General features: G+C 55.2%; 1 protein-coding gene across 2 annotated transcripts in view; it reads right to left on the bottom strand.

Moving 5' to 3' along the window:
* Window positions 1-3,046, bottom strand: part of SH3RF3 (SH3 domain containing ring finger 3) — a 215,298-nt gene extending 212,252 nt beyond the window's left edge. For both annotated transcript variants that reach the window (XM_068564637.1, XM_068564638.1), the window contains exon 1: window positions 2,525-3,046. In XM_068564637.1, coding sequence (XP_068420738.1) covers window positions 2,525-3,046 — 522 coding nt within the window. The remainder of the gene's footprint in view (window positions 1-2,524) is intronic.
* Window positions 3,047-18,029: the final 14,983 nt, after the last annotated feature.

Below are 18,029 nucleotides of genomic sequence, written 5' to 3'. Positions count from 1 at the left end.
GAGCGGCACAGTTAACTGATTCCTGATGCCTCGTCTCAGAGGGACAGGTGAAAGCAGAGCTCCGCCCACCAGGCTGGAGGGTCCAGGCAATGCTGGTGAAAGATGTGAGTGAACGGTGTGGAAAGTGCTTCAGGAACCAAACGGAGTGAGTACATTCCCAGCAGCCACCTGTCACTAAATTAACAAACATTTAAGCGGATATCTGCTAATCTACCCACCTAAAATGTCCACACGTCCCAAAGGAAGGTTGGAGCAGCAACTCACTGGGAAACGGGACTGTCTTATATTTACAGTCACCTACTACTACGGCATATATGGTACCCATTGATAACGAGTGCCCATCTATTAAACAGCATGCGGCAACACCCGGGCCCAGGACTTAATCCAGTGGACAGTCAAGTACCAGAGCCTATTTGGAAGTGATGCCCAGCTGAAGGCTTTGCCCGCACACTCACAGAGCTGCTTACGGCGCAGCCCTCTATGCGGGACGTCTGGTTGCCCGAGAAGACTCCCAGTGACTACTGAAAATCAGTAGATTAAAGGCTAGATGATACTACAGTCCACAGGGCCACTACTTTTTCTTTCTTCTCTGAAAATGATCAAATGTAATATCAGATTTAATTCAGACTCTTCCTAGGACCCAAGCTTAATCCCCCTGGTGAGTGGGACCTGGAAGAAAGGACCGATGGTCACACAGAGATAACACAGGAAAAAGAAAAAAAGGAAACGTGTTCCAGAGTCCGCTAGGCTCAGACAGCCCTGGACATAGTCTGTTAGCTGTATGTATGTGTCCAGAGAGAAAGTCAACCAATCATCCCAAAATCCGGGCGACAAAAAATTAATGCCCTGGTACTAAGTGTTATGAATAGAAGTTGTCAGTTCAGCCCCTTCACAAACGTCTTTAAATGCCACAAATGCCACGGAGCCCAGGAGCTGCCTCAAGGCCGGTTGTTACCCCGCACCCTCCTGATCAAACACGACTCACAAAACGTCCCCACTGGAAGCATCATTCCAAAAATCATTTAGTTCTCCGAGCAGGAGGAAGTAACCTTGTTATTTTGCAAATAAAGACCTTTAATAATACTTTAGATAATAACAGCAAGGCAGGAAAGAAAAGTTTGAAAATCTGTAATAAGAACACTTGTAACTGGATTTAATCACAATTAAAACCAAATAAATTAACATCAACTCCCCTTCAGCAGTGATCCCATTTGTAAATATTCCTTGACTATTCTTGACTTGAGAATGGGCATTCTCCCTGATTCTCCATTTCCCTGATCTATAGGAAAAGCCCAGTTTGGCAAAGTCTGACTTTTAACTACAAAGCTTAACACTCAAGGGCTTAAGTTCCTAACCTCAGAGACACTGCAGTGCTGAGCAATTCGGATGAAGAACTTTCCCCTCACCTCAGCACTTCACATTTGGGAAGGATTAGTTAAATGGTTTATACACCACCAGATCTTTAAAAGGTCAAAAGTAGAGGGATACGGTTGTGCTTTCTAAAATGAATGATATTTGCAATAAATCAACAATCTTTTCAAGCTTTTCTACATTTAAAGAAAATACAAAACATGAGTAGTTCCTTGTTCCTCACTTAAACCAGCATCCCACGGGCCATCCTCCCCCCAGCAACAGTGCCCAAGGTGGCCGAGGGTGTGAAATGACACACGCTAAGTAGCTCTTGAAACCAAATCACCGGAACCCTCAAGATAAGGTCTTTGAAACAGAAGCAGTCCATGCTGTACAATGTAGCTGCACACACACACACACACACACACACACACCCCTCAAATAACAACCCAGTGGGAACACAATGGGCCTAAGAACCCAGGGGAGGACCAGGGCTGCCTGACAGGCCAAGTCCTGAAGGGCTGAGCCAAACATTCCTGGGCTCCAGGTTAACTTCTCCCCTCCTGCTAAAGGAGTTTGTACTTTGCATTCTTGCAACCCAGGCACTCACTTGCCTCTGCCAGGTCCTCCCTGGCCAGACACCAGGCAGGAGGCCCACCATCTTCCCAGCAGCCAGAACCTGGGAAAACACTAGGTGCTAACTTCAGTCCAGGCGGGCGAGGGTGTGGAGAGGGCTGGTCTGGGGGTTCAGGAGAAGAAGGCTGTGTCTGGGGAGATGGAGGGCCCAGCAGAGTTAAAAGGTGGGGAAAGAGGCCCAGCCCTGCGAGGGACTGAAGGGGAGCAGGGGGGCAGGGAACCCTGCCCGCCTCAGGGAAGGCCGGGGGCTGCCACACACGCACAGGCCGCCACAGAGCAAGTGCAGGTGGAAAGGGATTCCAGGGGAGAGGATGGGCGGAAGGCAGGTGCCAAAGAGAAGTTCAAAGGGGAGGGGGCGGGAGGGGAGCACGTGATGTCCAAGAGTTGCCAAGTGGGACTTGGAGGGTTACACTCACGGAGTCCCTGGGGGGAAGCAAGTCAAGAAAGAAGGCCATTGCGGAGCACCTCTGGTCCCCTGCCCTTCCTCGCTGCCCTCCCCCCACCAGCACACTCACACCTCTGCGAAGCGCATACCCACCTTTGCTGGGGGCGCGCTCCTGCTGGTTGCCAGCTCGCGCAGGCTGGCGTTGGCGCTGGTCGCCGCGGGGAGGAGAACCGGGGAGCCAGGGGCGCTGCCCCCAGCACCCGCGAGCGCCGAGGCCGCCCCCGAACCGGGGCCGGGGCCCGGACCAGGACGCGCGGGCGGGCTGCTGCCAGGGCTGGCGCCGGCGCGGGGCCGCTGGCGGATGCCGTCCAGCAGGCGCACCAGGAGGATGTTGGCGGGCAGCTCGTCCACGCCGCAGCCCACGAGGATGCGGCACTCCGGGCAGCGCAGCTCGTGGCGCGAGCACACGATGCTCTCCAGGCAGCGGCGGCAGAAGGTGTGCTGGCAGGGCAGCACCTTGGCCGTCGTGTCCAGGCGTTCCAGGCACACGGAGCACTCCAGCAGGTCCAGGAGCGACGACTCGTCCATGTCCCCGCCCAGCCTGTCGCCGTCGCCCTCGCTCTGCGCAGCGGCGGCCGCCCTGGACGCGCACAGCCTGGGCGCTCCGAGCAGCATGGGGGCGGCGCCGGCGGCGGCGCGCACCTCTAGGTCCCGGGGCCGTTGCGGAGGCCGCCGCGGGCAGTGGGCGCCAGGGTCGCGTCCGAACAGCCGCTGGGGAACCGGGCTGCGCCGCGACTTCCTTCCCTGCGGCTGGCAGCGCCAAGTGGTGCCAACCGGCCTGCGTGGCAAGGATCGGAGCTCCGAGCCCCGCGAGCCCCCTCCGGGCCGCCGAGCCCACCCAGTTCTTCGGCGCGAGGCGCCCCAGAATACGGGCTACACCTGTCCCTCCGCGAGTCCGCCCCGCACGGAGTCCAGCGGCGCTGCCGGGCGGGCACAACACCCGGCGGCTCTGCGCTCGTAGCGGCCAGTCCGATGCCGTGGAGGCGGGGGCGCAGCGTGCGCGCTCCCCCGCACCGCCTCTGTGCGCCCTTGGCCTGCCCGCGAGTGGCTGCCCAGCTGGCGCGGCGGGACCCCTCCTTGTCCTCGGCCGCGAGCACGTGCGCGGGGAGCGCGCGGAGGTCACGGTCACTGCGGGGAACGGGGAAGGGGCAGCTGCGCCCTGGACCTGCCTCCGCCTGGGCGCACGCAGCCACCAGTCCTGCCCTTAGGGCGCCTCCAGGGCCCCCAGGAACTCCGGGGCGCTCTCCCGCGCAGGCTCGGGCCTGTCCCCTCTGGCGCCCGAGCTTCCCTTCGCTCTCCGTGAGCCTCGGAGCGGGATGTTTCCGCCTGACGCCGCCGCGAAGGAAAGTTTGGGCGGCGCTATGCGGACCGCCTCCCTGGGCAGCGGCGGCCAGCAGCTTGGGGACGCAGCCAACACCCGGGCATCCTCCTCGACGACGGCCCGGTCCCCTACCCGGCGGCGCGCGGAAGTGACAGCTCCGGAGTCGGGGTGGGCGCGGGGCGCCGAGGGAAGCGGAGGGAAGGGCGCCGGGGTCCTCCCGGCGACGCGCGTCCAAGACTGCGCCGCTGCCCGCCGGACCCCAGCCTCGCGCAGGGCGCCCTTGGGGACGCGCTCGACCCCCTTCTCGGGAGGCGCAGGCGAGGGGAGACGCGGTCTCCTTCCCGGCGCCCGCCTTCGGGCGCGTCAGAGCGACGCAAGAGCGCACGGAGGCCCGGGGGCCGCGGGGCCGCGGCCGGTGGCACAGATTCCCTGCCGAGCGCTGCCCCCTCGTGGCCGCTCTGGGCCCAGTCCGGGGTCGCCGCAGCCTGGTCCAGGGCAGGACGCTGGACCGTGCACATCTCCGAACGTGGGCTACAGCAGAAGGGCGCGAGGGTCCTGTTCCCGGTCGGTCAGGCTGTCTTGCAGTTTGTGAAGCTAAGTGTAGCTTTTTTAACTTTCCAGGGAGAAAGTAATACTTGTTGAGGCCTCCATGCCACGAACGTGCATCTTTTTGTTTAATCCTCTAAACAGCCCTGTCGGGTAATTATTTTAACCTCATTTTGCACGTGAGGAAGGTGGGGCTTATAGTTATGAAATCATTGTGGCTGCATTTTGTTCATGTTTGTGTCTCCAGAACCGAATGCGTGGAAAAGATCACAGGCCACTATGATACCAGCTCCCTACAAGCCACATATTTTTACACTGTAATATCCCCAGCGCCTAGGGCAATGCCTGGCACATAGTAGGTGTTCAATAAATATTTGCAGAACTAATGAAAAAACAGCCTCCAAATCCTCGCCTAGTGGTGATTTGAATGCACATCTTAGCGTCTCTTTTCCAGGTATACTGAGTCACACCCTTGGTCCATGAAGTGAGGCTGCCATTTCATTGAAACTTTGCTCCTGACCTCTGACGGCCGCAGGAGACTTGCCCCACCTGCCTTCCGGGTTCTCCTAGTGTGGATTGTGCACGATTATTCACATCAGCACTGCCAGTGAGAGATGGAGGCGTCTCTCCCGTGCTGCCCGGGGACCCAGACCTCGGGCCAGGCCTCCCTGGAGGGGCCACACATGGCCCTCCTTCCACCCTTTGACCCGCACTCAGAATAACAAAGGACCCAGAATGCTTGATCCAAAAGCAGGTGGCATGGACACAGGACTCGGGGAAGCTGGGAGAGGTAGCAGAGAGCAGGGGCTGTCTAGGGTGACGTGCCCTGGGTGCTTTGGGTTTCAAGCAGCAGAAACCAGCTCTTGCAAGGTTTTAAAAGGAACCAAAGAGATCATGGGAATCAGGACCCCAGGCTAAGAGCTGGGCCAGGTCACTGCAGATGGGCCCCGGGGTGGGTGGTCTCCTTCCCTCTCTTGTACCAGCTGCCTCTACCTCCCAACCCACATGACAGGAAACATGGTCAAACTCCAGAAGCATTTTGTTCGTGCCTTCAGCCACTGACAAAAGACACTCATCTGACACCGTCGTGGGCTGGAAGTTTTAAACCCCTGCTACCCAGCTTGGCCCAGGTGGTCGCTTTCTGGACAAATGGGTGCTGGCTGCAGGGGGGGATCATCTGAAGCCTGGCAGCACCTCAGGGGTCACCCAGAAGGAGAGGAAAGGGTTCCAGGACCCGTGGCGTGCTGGGCAGAGGGAACTGCCCCTGCGCTCGGCTCCCCTTGTTACACACAACCAGGGCCACATAGGGCAAACACGGGGCCACCGAATCACACCTTTCTCACCTTGGGCCCCTGCCTTGACCCACTCCCGTAGCACAAGCGGGCTGCGGGCCAGGGGGCCCCAGAGGCCAGGAGGGCTGCGTGGCAGGGCCTGCGGGGCTGTGCTGGGCCTGGGGGACTGTGCTGGGCCTTGCAAAGGCGGATGTGGCGGCCCAGGCCCACCCCATCTTTCTGCTTTTCCAGAGAAGTTGGGGGACTGCTTTTTAGGTGGGTTTCCCTGTGTTCGACGGTCGGCACCCTGTTCAGTTCTCAGAAAAGCACCCTATTAGCCAAACAAAGTGAGTGTGGCCCCATTGGCCCCCAGATCCCCTGTTGGCAGTTTCTGGTTGAAGCAGCCAAAGGAGGTGAGCTGCAGCATAAGGGAACTTAAGGGTGTGATCTGAATAGTGGAAGCATTACAAGCACAGGTTTCTATCACTCAGTTAAACTTGCACGTGTTCAGTCAGCCAGCTGTATCCGTCCATGATGGAGAAGCCTGGCGTAACAGCCGTTCGTATGAGGAGACCTTGGGAACTCAGGCGCCCACAGCACAATGAGCCAAGATGAGCGTCAGCGTGGCCGCCTGGGGGGGATGATGGAATCTTAGGATGCGTGAGGGGATGTGAAGGGGCAGGAATCATCTCACTGCACCTCGGGTTGTCGGACCCCATCGGCAGGATTGTTTCCAATTCTGGGGACTAGATATTAATGACAGGATGGAAAAGGATCCAGAGGCCTTGTCCGTGAATTTAGGATGAAGGAATAGAGAGCATCTGTCCAAAGAGGAGACAGCTCGGAGGACACAGGACCCGGCTGCCCAAACTGATGGAGCCCGGGGACCATGGCCCAAGTGTGCGGGTGATTCCAGGAGTCCCCTGGGCAGCCCCACTGGCTGAAGGTGGCCTGCGGGCGGGGACTGGCCCTGGAATGTCTGACGGCCGTCGCTGCTGCCCCAGGTATAAAAGAGGGTGAGCCCAGACCCCTGGCAGGCTGGGTCCTCCCAGGGCAACTGCCTCTGTGGGATGCGGGGCCTTGGAAACAGAGCCTGCCCCTTGGGGTGGGGATTCGTGGGCGACACGGAGTAGAGTCCAAGACCAGTCTCCGGGCTTCCCTCAGTCCAATCGGGTGGGGACTTGAGTGATTACCTGAATGTGAATTTGCTCAAACTGATGGAGCGGGCCATCCAGTTAAAGAAATAAGTCAGCGTCGCCTCAGCTCTGCAGGAAGGACCCTTGCACTCGGACAAGGCGCCTCCTTGTTGCCCACTGCAGTTTCCATAGCGCTGTGACAGAAATATTGCAAATGCTTTCAGGTGTTAAAAATAATCCTACCATTGCCTATGTTTTTGTTCACAGTCTTCAAAATAATTATAATAGGGGCTTCCCTGGTGGCGCAGTGGTTGAGAATCCGCCTGCCAATGCAGGGGACACGGGTTCGAGCCCTGGTCTGGGAAGATCCCACATGCCACGGAGCAACTAAGCCTGTGCGCCACAACTACTGAGCCTGCGCATCTGGAGCCTGTGCCCCGCAACAAGAGAGGCCACGACAGTGAGAGGCCCGCGCACCGCGATGAGGAGTGGCCCCCGCTTGCCGCAACTAGAGAAAGCCGTCGCACAGAAACGAAGACCCGACTCAGCCAAAAATAAATAAATAAATAAATAAATTTACTAAAAAAAAAAAAAAAGAATTATAATAGATTCTCCTCCAGTCTGGAGACACAACACACTTTATTTTAGTTTGGCCCCAGATCTCAGAAGATGCTCAAAGCTGTGTGCTCTGCATAGCTATCGGCTAAAGCACTGGGACACGTTTAACCCAATAAAGAAAATCCCTTATTTAAATTACAGTCATGAGAAAAATGAATGAAAATTGAATGTAAAGAAAAGTTTCCAGAATAATCACAGTGTAATTGACATTGAATAATATTTAATATCTGGACTCATGTCTTTGGTAGGAGTACATCTTAAATCATCCAAGGGGTGGTTGTCAATTGTAAATAATACTGATGCGTTTTCTAGAAAAATGTGAAATACTTGTGAAAGATGTAGAGCTAATGAAGAATCATCAATCTCATGAAGAAGAATAACAGAGCCTTTTCTCAGATAAGATAACGTTCACCTCCTTCCGAGGAAAGGTTGGAATTTTGAATCTGCCAAGCGTTTCCACTCTGAGCTGTGGTGAAACACACAGACCCTCTGGGTAAAATGCGTGTTGAAAGCCTGCGTGCGCCTCAGCGGACAGGACACACCGCTCGCTCATGGGGCCCCAGAGGAGGGATTGGGGACCCTCCTTGGAAAGCCGGGTCACAGCCTCCGTGTGCCTGGGATGAGGCTTCCCCGAAAAGCCCCATGAAGGCAGCAGAGGGGACTCAGATGGAATCACAGACTCCACATCGGGACGTGCACACCCCCCAGCCTCACACCCGGCCTCCTGCCGCCAGGGGGCTGCGGGCCCTGTGCGGACTCCGCTGGGTCGGGCCTCCGCTGGCTTTATCATCAGCCCCTCCCACTTCCCGTAAATGGTACCTATTTCCTCTTCCCCAGGCGCCGGGGATGAATGTGGACCCTGCCCGCGGGACTACGAATACTTTAAACCCCGGTTTTTCTGGTTTGCTTTCTGCTAGGAAACCACCTGGTGGGCCTGGTGTGGACTCACCAGGCCTAGGCTGTCCTGGGGTGTCACAGCGAGTGGTCCAGTGTCTTCCGCCACATGAAAAACCGCCCGCAAACTTGGCGGCTTGAAACCAGGGCACTAGTTATCTTGCTCACACATCAGTCTCTTGGGCTCAGTGGGGACAGCTGCTCTCCCCCGCCGCCCCCCGCTCGGCTGTGAAGCCCATGTGCCTGGCCTGCAGTGAGGCCCATGGTGGCCGGAGCTGGTGGCCTCTCCCTGTGGCCCGGTCCCCGGGAGCGAGTGGTGGGAGGTGTCGCCCCTCAGAAGTCACGCAGGCACCCTCTGCTCCCGCTCACCCAGCAGTGGGCACAGCAGCTTGTCGGGGCGAAGAGCTGCGGAAATGCAGGCCCCCTCTTGATGCGGGGGGAAGTTTCAGAACTTGTGATTGAAAATATCCGTTTTCCTGGGAGAACACCATCTCCCAATACAGTGGGTTTGCAGCCTCCTTCTAGAGACGGGCTCTGAGCTGCTGGAGGTGAAGGGCCCAGGGTGAACGTGGCGGGGTCAGAGCCAGCCCTGAGCCCTGCATTTCCTGTCCTGACGGTGAGCTTTCCCTTTGGGTCAGTCAGAGCCTGCTCTAGTCACATCCTCATATTCAAATATTGAGCGGTGTAATGGGTGTGTCATATCATTCCCAGCTGTTAAACTCCCACAACAAAGCTGCATTTCAGCTATCAGTAAACATAAACCTTTGAAAGTACAGATCAGTGTGTAGAAAATGGGACTTGGATCCGTGTATGCAGCAGAGCTGGGTCACCACGTGGCAGGTAGAGGGAGGGGAGACTTCGGTCACGATGAGCAACGGTGGTCTATTAACTCACAAACAGAGTGGACCGCCCACAAAGCAGGAAGTTTCTCAGCATGAAAATATTCAAGCAGCAACGGAGTCACTGCCTGTGCGTTTGTTAGGGTAACCGTGGCTCCGTAATAAACAAACGCCACAGTCTGTGCGTGGACACAGTGAAGGTCCACTTCTGACTCGTGTCCAGTGTGGCATCCCAGGTGGTGGGGGTCATGATGTGGGACCACACCCTCCGTGGTGATGCCTGGCCTGCTCGGGGTCAGGGAGCCCCTTCCAGCCAGAGGACGGTGCCTGAGTGACACAGGTCACCTCTGCCCCCATCCTCCCGTGTGAACTGTACATGTTCTCACCTGATGCCGGAAGGCATGGACAGCCGCCTCCCAGGACGGTCCCAGGCCTGACCTTCCAGTGACCGGCCATCTGGCGCTGACCGTCAGGTCACAGGTGGAGGGAACTCTGCACTGGCCGCTACGAGCCAGTTATCTTGAAGGTGCCCATGGCTCTGGGTCCATGATTCTCAAAATGTAAGTTCTAAGCGTTGCCAACGCAGGGGTGGGAAGGGTATCTCTCAGTCCCGAGAGTGACTTTGTGGGTCGTGGCTCCGAGCACGGCTTGGGAGGGGGCCCTCGAGTACCCGAGCATCTCTAGGTGCCACGGGTGAGTGGCTGCAGGGCTAGGATGTGGACACCCAGGGACTCTACCACGTTCCAGCCACGGCAGATGCCACCTGCCCATGGCACTGGTTCAGGGTCAGTCGGGCCTGTTGTAATTTCCAGCGTCCTGGGTCCACTGCCCCGGGAGTCACCCACTCGGAGCCGGTGCTACTTCCAGGAGGAAGCAGTGGATCCTGCTTCCAGGCACCCCAGGAGGACAGACACTTATTACCCACCTTATGCCTGCTGTGCAGAAGTGCCCATGTGTACCAGATTCCTGCATCCCTCTCCACCCTCCCACCCGTTGTCACACACGAGACTGAGACATAGAAGAGGGAGCTAGTGAAAGGACCCTCCTGGGACCCTCGGTCACTGAGAAGAGAGATTCTCTTTTCTAAGGAATATTTGTCACAGTGCCGGGAAAGGAGGGCTGTGGGACTCCTGTACTCAATTCCCCATATATGGGGTGGCAGAATTTAAGATCAGAAGTTCTTTTTATAGTGATGAGAACAGAAAGACCACTGAAAAAATCTGAGTCATTCCAAGGCTACTGTCTTCAGGAAAAGAAAATGGATTCGACATCCTTTTTTTTTTTAAACATCTTTATTGGGGTATAATTGCTTTACAATGGTGTGTTAGTTTCTGCTTTATAACAAAGCGAATCAGCTATACATATACATATATCCCCATATCCCTTCCCTCTTGTGTCTCCCTCCCACCCTTCCTATCCCACCCCTCTAGGTGGTCACAAAGCAGCGAGCTGATCTCCCTGTGCTATGCGGCTGCTTCCCAGTAGGTATCGATTTTACATTTGGTAGTGTATATATGTCCATGCCTCTCTCTCACTTCATCCCAGCTTACCCTTCCCCCTTCCTGTGTCCTCAAGTCCATTCTCTACGTCTGCATCTTTATTCCTGTCCTGGCCCTAGGTTTTTCTCAACATCCTTTTAAATTTACCTAATTGCATCAGGATTAGCCAAGCTGAATCTCTAATCTATTGATACAAGTTAAACATAATTTGCACCCACATTTATGAAGTCTTATTTTGCCTGTGAAGTATAACGGGATGGTAAGTATCCACATCTCGTAAATAGAAAACATATTTTTATTAATCAGCCATGAGCTGTGTTCGAAGGAACCAATGTAATTAAACTTGCAAAGCAATCCATAACAGGTCATGGGAAGCCCATCAGAGCTCCTGGGTTTCCTGTCTGCCTGTGTGTAGCGATCGCTCACCTGTACTTACTTGGGTCACCTGGAATTAAACCCAAAAGCCGTTTTAAGAAGCCACAAGGTGCTGAATTAAATCAGATCCTCAGAGTTGGAGCCCCACATGGTGGCCCCTCCTCAGACCTCTCTGCGTCTGAGTTTCGTGTGAGGGATCGTGAGGCACATGCCCTGCAGGGAACGTCCCACAGCCGTGTTCCCCAGAAAGCACCCTGCTTTCCACTGTGTCCGTTCATTCATCCGCTGTCCATCCGTCCAGCAGATACACTGCCCGCTGGGCACTTGCTAAGGACTCACTGCCAATGAGACAGGACCCTCCCCTCTGGCACAGAGTAGGCGCTGGATAAACATATATTGCACATGCGTGACGGTGTGTGGTGAGAACAGGTCGGCAAGGGCCCCAGTATGAGGGCCGGGACCTGCCCCTGCCCCTCCCCAGCCTGGCCCTCTTCCTCCGCAGAGAAGCCTGGCTCCGCCTTCTGTACCCTCTCAGACAAGATTTTTGGGGCCAGTTCTTTGGGCTCCGTGATGCAGAGGAGAGAGGAAGGAGGGGGAAGGACCAGAGGCAGGTGGGCACAGGCTCAGACAAGGGCTGGGAGCTGTGATGGGCCCATTGGGCCCCCACACCTCGGGTTTGCCAGACTCTGGACTTGGGTGTTGGCTTGGCCAACGGGGCCTCCGCTTCCAGAGTCCCTTTTCCAACATGTGTCCAGGGGAAGGTGGGCACGAGACGAACATGTGCAAGGTTTGGGGCAGAGGCTTTCTCTCCGATGCTGTGAAGCCGGCGAGAGAGGAACCACGGCACAGCCGCGATTGTGGGACAGCAGCCTGGCACCGGGTCCCGGCCGGGGCAGACAGGGCTCAGCGGAGGGCACGGCTTCCCCTGCGGGCGGCCCTGAGCTGAGGCTGCAGGTGACGGACAGGTGCCCCGCAGTCCTTGCTCTCACTCACGTGACCTTCAACCTTCCTCCTGATGGTCGGCCCCACCGACCTCAGGCCACAGCCTTGCCCTACAGTTACGGGTGCCTGGTTCCCTCTGTGTCACTCCCGGTGGCTCTGCATCCCCAGTGGAGCCCCGACCAACACAGGGGTTGTGACCTGTGCTCCCTCCCGGCTTAAGTGAGAAACCATGTGTTCAGATAAGTATAAACTGATGGGAGGGGAGGGGATTGTTAAAGAACCACTGTGTTTGCTGCGGATTAAATACCCTGCTGACAGAACTAAAGGCACCATGACATTTCTTTTTTTTGGTTGTAATTCTTTTATTTTAGTTAATTCAATTTTTAAATTGAAGTATAGTTGATTTACAATGTTGTGTTAGTTTCAGGTGTACAGCAAAGTGATTCAGTTATGCGTATATATATATTTATTCCTTTTCAGATTCTTCTCCCATATAGGTTATTACAAACTATTGAGTAGAGTTCCCTGTGCTATGCAGTAGGTTCTTGTTGTTTATCTGTTTTATATATAGTAGTGTGTATATGTTAATCCCAAACTCCTAATTTCTCCCCCCACTTCCCCTTTGGTAACCATAAGTTTGTTTCCTATGTCTGTGGGTCTGTTTCTTTCTTTTTTCTTTTTTGTGGGTCTATTTCTGTCTGTAAACAGACTCACAGTGAAATTTCTTTTTGCTGCTGGGCTGTTTCTTCCATCGTCTTCCTGAGATAGGCCCCTGGGTCACGGCTTTATAAGCCTAATGCATGCAGAGGTCAGAGCCTTACAGGTGGTCTGTGAGCAGAGGTGAGGACAGAGGTAACATCGACCGCTCCAGCAGAACATGACCTCGTGGCAGAGACGTGATGCATCCAGGGACCGCGGACGTCACAGCTGGAGATGCCCCACGAGACGCCCGCAGCGCCCGGCGGGAAGGCCGGGGCTCCGCTGCGCCCGCCTGCATCAGTCACAGTGGCTGGGTCTGGTTTGACCCCTGGGGATATGGGTCTGCCAGCCGTCCTTCCTTCGCCCTCTTCCCTGAGGGGTCACTGTGTCCTTCTGCCTCTATGAGCCTCTGCGGCCCCAGAAAACATGACTGTGAACAGAAGTCGTGCAGAGAGAAGACAAGAGGTTGGGATGATTTCTCCTGAAAAAGCGGGTAATTGTGGAGGTTGAGCTGACACATCGGGGAGCTGCTCCCCAAGGAGGTGGCTGTGAATTCCCAGGGCCGCTGTGGGAGTTCCTTTCATGGTAACGGTGCACGAGAGGAGACCAGAGACAAAGGCAGGTGCGTGTCTGGACCCATGCTCAGTGGCCCCCTGACACGCGGCGCTGGTCCCTCACAGGTGAACCGGGGTAATGAGTGTGCCCGCTCACCTCTGAGCGGGACGTGGCAGATGGTATGCCTGCAGTGCCCATCATGGAGGATGTCACTTTGGGGCGGCACCGAGCCATTCAGCCCTCCAGCGGGAACGGGCAGGGTGCTCGGTAAAGGTCAGCCTCCTCTCTTTCGCCGGGCAACGCCCTGCAGGGCTCTTTCCGGGACCGTTTCCTGCACCACGACTGCTCCTTCTGTGGATTTTACGGGACCTTCATTGCTTTGCGGTCGGCCCCCTGGCCCGTCAGCCTCCTTCCCGGGCTCCTTTTCTCAGACACAGCAGTTCACCAAGTACCTTGCTGGAACACGTGATCTCTCGCAGAGCTTAGCAGCCTGCATCACTTACTTACCAGGCCTCCGGAAACTAAGGCTCCTACGCAGCTCGGGGGCCCTCGGTCCTGCTGGCCCTCCCACCGGCCTCCACTGGGTACATTCTGACAGGTGAGGGGCTTTTAAGATAACAGCTCCAGATCTTAAAGATTATTATTCCTAACGACCCAAGAGTTGTCAGGGGAAAACAGTTTTCAAGAGCTGTTCTCTCCTCATTAAATTATCAGAGTATTTTGGGATTAAAAGTTTAGGGGAACTTGGCAGGGTTTAGCTTTTTAAGACACATTCTGAGATGCCTTTGTATTATATTAGTATGATGTTTTTCTTGTTTTTTTTTTTATGGGGGATTCTTTTAGAAATATACACACTTGTATGTTGTGTACAAGTACATTTTTTGCTGCTCTACACACACCGTAGACTTTGCAATCCTTAGAAGCTGAGCAGGCTTCTCCCTGGTCAGCCTGAGGGTCCAGGTGGAGGCTGCAGGGCCCCTAGGTGGGCGGCTCAGGCACCCCGTCTCTGAAGCCACCCCGTTAGTCACCTTTTGGGTACAGAACCCTGCATCTGCCGCCACTTCGTTACCAGGCCCTGCCCCTCCCCGCTCCCCGAGTCTTCAGGACCAGCCTCTACCCCCTCGGAGCCGTCCTTTCTCCTGTCATCTGGGCCCTGTTTTAGCAACAAATCTCTCCTCCCTCCTCCTTCGCTCACCATTTCTGCTTCTGTCTTCATTCTTATCCTTTTAACATTGCCTTACGCATAGTAACTACATAAACACGATCACCCAGCGTGGGGTTGGTTCTTTTACCTTTTCATCAGTGATATTGTCCAGGTAATCGGCCGAGCTCGGGTTGGGGAGCAGCCGCCTCCCCACCGCCCCCTTCATGCCTCTGCCCGTCTCCCCCCTCCCAGAGTCCACTCACACCTCACCCCTACTTCTCAGCTGCAAACCCTGGGTGGTCATCCCAAATGACAGCGAGGGTTTAGTCCTCATGCGTCTCAGCTGGAAAACCTCACTGATTGACTCCAGCCCTGCCCCCTGGGCCCCCAGCCCCGGGGCTTGTAAGCCAAAGCCACAGCCTTGCCTTTTCTTGCGTTTTCTTTGAACTGTAAGTTTCTGTTTCAGCTCTTTTTGTGTTTCTTTTTTTCCCCTGAAATTCCTTATTGTCTCCCTTTTCCTTGCATTATTTGCCTATTTGCCTTTATTATAACTTCAATCCTTTTTCAAACACTGCATCATAATACTCACTCTTTTGAGTCTGTGCTTTTCCCTGGAGGCCTCCCCGTCTTACGCTGGGCCTACTGCCGTCTTCCTGGCTTGGCTTCTTCACGCCTCCTGGGGTAGAGCCCCGCTTTGCTTCGTCATCCTTGGTCTACTCCCTCATTTGGTGAGAGCCCATCCTCAAGAATTCCTGAGAAATAATGCACAGGACAGACTTGATAGACTGAACACCATTTTCTTGGATTTCCAGGCTCTGCAGTACAATCATCAATTTTTCTTAAAATTTTCCTCCTATAAATTCCTGGAAAATCTGCATACAATATAATAAACACGCTCAGATTCAAGAAATAAAACTGAAAACCAAAGTGGTTAGTACCTGCCCTGCCTGATAGCTACTGCAGGGAAGGACCTGGTATCTCGGAAACCCTGTGTGATCCCAGGAAGACAGTAGGTTATAGCCCAGGACGCTCTAGATACTAGAATGACAAACCGGAAGAGACACGAAGTAAGCGCGACCAAGGACAGAAACGCGGGAATTCAAACCCAAAGAGGGGGAAAAGTCCGTGTGAGAAGGACAGACTCCTGCTCCCAGTGGATTTGGGAGCCGGGACCAGCGGAGCTCCCGCTTCTACAGCAGCAGCAACAGAAATCACCCGGCACCCCGACAGCTTCACCCTTTTCCCGAGCCCGCCAGGGATCTGCGGATGAAGGCGGCCGGCTCCCCAGGGTCTCAGGAGACGCAGACTTAGGGCTTGCTTAGGTGGGTAGGCGCCCCGACACTGGTGAGGACACTCGGCTACACTCTCACTGCATTTCTGAAGGCTGGGGGGGCTGCCCGGGCCTTGGACGTGGAGGATTCAGACCCGCTTGTGGGCTCTTCTCCACCCGCATGGCGGGGAAGTCACAGGGCTGCAGGAGGCCTCGGGGAACCCCTGTGATGCCGGTGGCGGTGCCCACAGAAATACCCCACCCCGCCCCCTCCCCCTCCCCACGCCCCAGCCCCTGCCCAACAAAGCTTGGACATGGAGGGGATCAGTGCTGGGAACCCCAAAGCATCTGCGACAAGGGCGCAGAAAAAAGCCCCCTCTCCTAGCGGAGGGCAGGAGTACGAGCTGGGCCCAGATCTATAGCCGAGACAGACCATGGAGAAGACCACGCCACTGCCCCAGCGATGGAGCGCGTGCCCACAGCTGAGTCCTAATCAGGACTGCAGAGCTGCTGCGAGGCCAGCGGGCAGGAGTGAGCACGGGGTCGCAGAACGGTCGAGTGAGGAGAGAGGGAAGCGGAGGGAGGACGCTGGCTGCGGGGGGAGGGGAGTTAGTGTCTGATGGGGACAGAGTTTCAGCTGGGATAACGACCAAGTTCTGGGGATGTACTTACTGACCCCGGACTGTACACTGGAGGACGGTTTTTAATAAATATTATGTTATGCGTGTTTTACCGCAATAAAAATAAAATCAGTCTGACGGCTGACGTGCCCCCACCCCCGGGGGGACGTGAAGCCTGAAGCACAGCAGCTCAGCCCTGGACCCGGACAGTGGCTCAGCTCCTGTCGGCTGGACCGGGATCACCTGAGCCAGCAAGGTTCCCCCGGCTGCAGATGCCCCATCTCCCCAACACACACTCTGCCCAGTTCCCTGAGGCTCAGGTGCTCCCGTGGGACCATCTCAGCAAGGAAGATGCTACCACGGTTTTGAGGAAGAGACAGAGCTTCTGTCTGGTGGGAAACATGGGGAGATTCCCTGAGCCTACCGTTTCCCCTTGTTAATATTTGGGACATTTTCTTGCCTCAGCTTTGCAGATTCTCTTATTCTTTCTATGTCTTTACCTGACTGGCCATTTAACGAGACCCCAGGTGATTGTTTATGCCCCCAGGTGAGCACAGGGACGTCCAGCTCTGGTCCAGGCGTCACCACCACGAGCTCCCTCACGATGCTAGGCTGGGATTGCCACGGCCCGGCGGGGTACCCGGCCCTCAGCCACCGTCTCTGCTGCCCTGGGCCCCGAGTCCCTCTTATCCGGGTCCCTTCCTCCTTCATCATTTGGAGACCTCGCTCCTGGATGGAGAAACCAAGCAAAATAAGAGCAGAGCCCTTCTGGGTCGCACTGTCCTCTTCTGAGGACAAGCCGTGGGCCCTTCTGCTGTCCTCGGGTCTTAGGAAAGCCCTCTTGGGTTTGTTTCACCATTCTACAGCCTTCAGCTCATTCTAATCTTAAGCCTCCCTGGAAAGATTCTGACAAAATCTGGGTCACCCCACTGCCTCTCCCCCCTGTGCAGGAGGCAGAGATGAGAGGCCACACGCCTTTTAGGATCCTCCAGGGACGGCAGTGTCACGGCCAGCCTCAGCTTGGTCTCTGGCCAACTTGTAGAAACGTCAGGAATTTGAGGGACGTGGAAGTCCGCTCCATCTGGCTTTTCGGACTGACGGCATCCTTGCCCTCAGCGGGAACACGCGCCTCTTATTTTCCTGAAAGATTCACACAGCTTTCAGCAAACGCAATGAGCAGCCTTGTCCTTGCAGGTGCCCTTCTCATTTGAAAATCTTAGTTCTTCAGTCTCCAAATTTCCCCTTCTCACCAAAGCAGAGACTTGCTGGATGTTTTTAATGTATGAGTTTGGTTGACATCAACCTAAAGGCAGAACTCCCGAGAAATAAAGACATGCTGGCACCTGGCTGGTTCATTTTCTCTTTGTGATCCTTTTGCTGTAGGTTTTTCCTCAGAAGGGAGAGAAGGAGGATCTTTGAGAGGCAACAGAAGAAGCCACTGTTGGAGCTTACCTGGGGAGAAAAGTGCCTTCCCGGGAGCTGTACCAGGAACCTGCCCCCAGAAGGTCCACAGAGATCTGTTTTGCAATCAGTTTGCGCTGGTTCTAAGAGAGCCCAGAGCATAAGATCAGCACAAAAAAGGTAAACCTCAACATTGTTCAAAATCATGAGTGTGCCACTGCTTTCACTGTGAGTCTGAACTATCTACTGCACCAGGGCCCTGACTTATTTCTCTTAGCATAACATCCTCTAGGGCCATCCAAGTTGTCACAAATGGCAAGACTTCCTTCTTTTCATGGCTGAATAACACTCCATTTTATGTATATCTACTACAGTTTCTTTATCCATTCAGCCCTTGATGGACACTTAGGTTGCTTCCACATCTTGGCTATTGTAAATAGTGCTGCAATGAACATGGGGGTACAAATA

This window comes from Eschrichtius robustus, chromosome 15 (assembly GCF_028021215.1).
Source record: "Eschrichtius robustus isolate mEscRob2 chromosome 15, mEscRob2.pri, whole genome shotgun sequence".
Taxonomy (NCBI): domain Eukaryota; kingdom Metazoa; phylum Chordata; class Mammalia; order Artiodactyla; family Eschrichtiidae; genus Eschrichtius; species Eschrichtius robustus.
The sequence above is the reverse complement of the archived record's forward strand: the minus strand, read 5'-3'. Positions and strand labels throughout refer to the sequence as shown.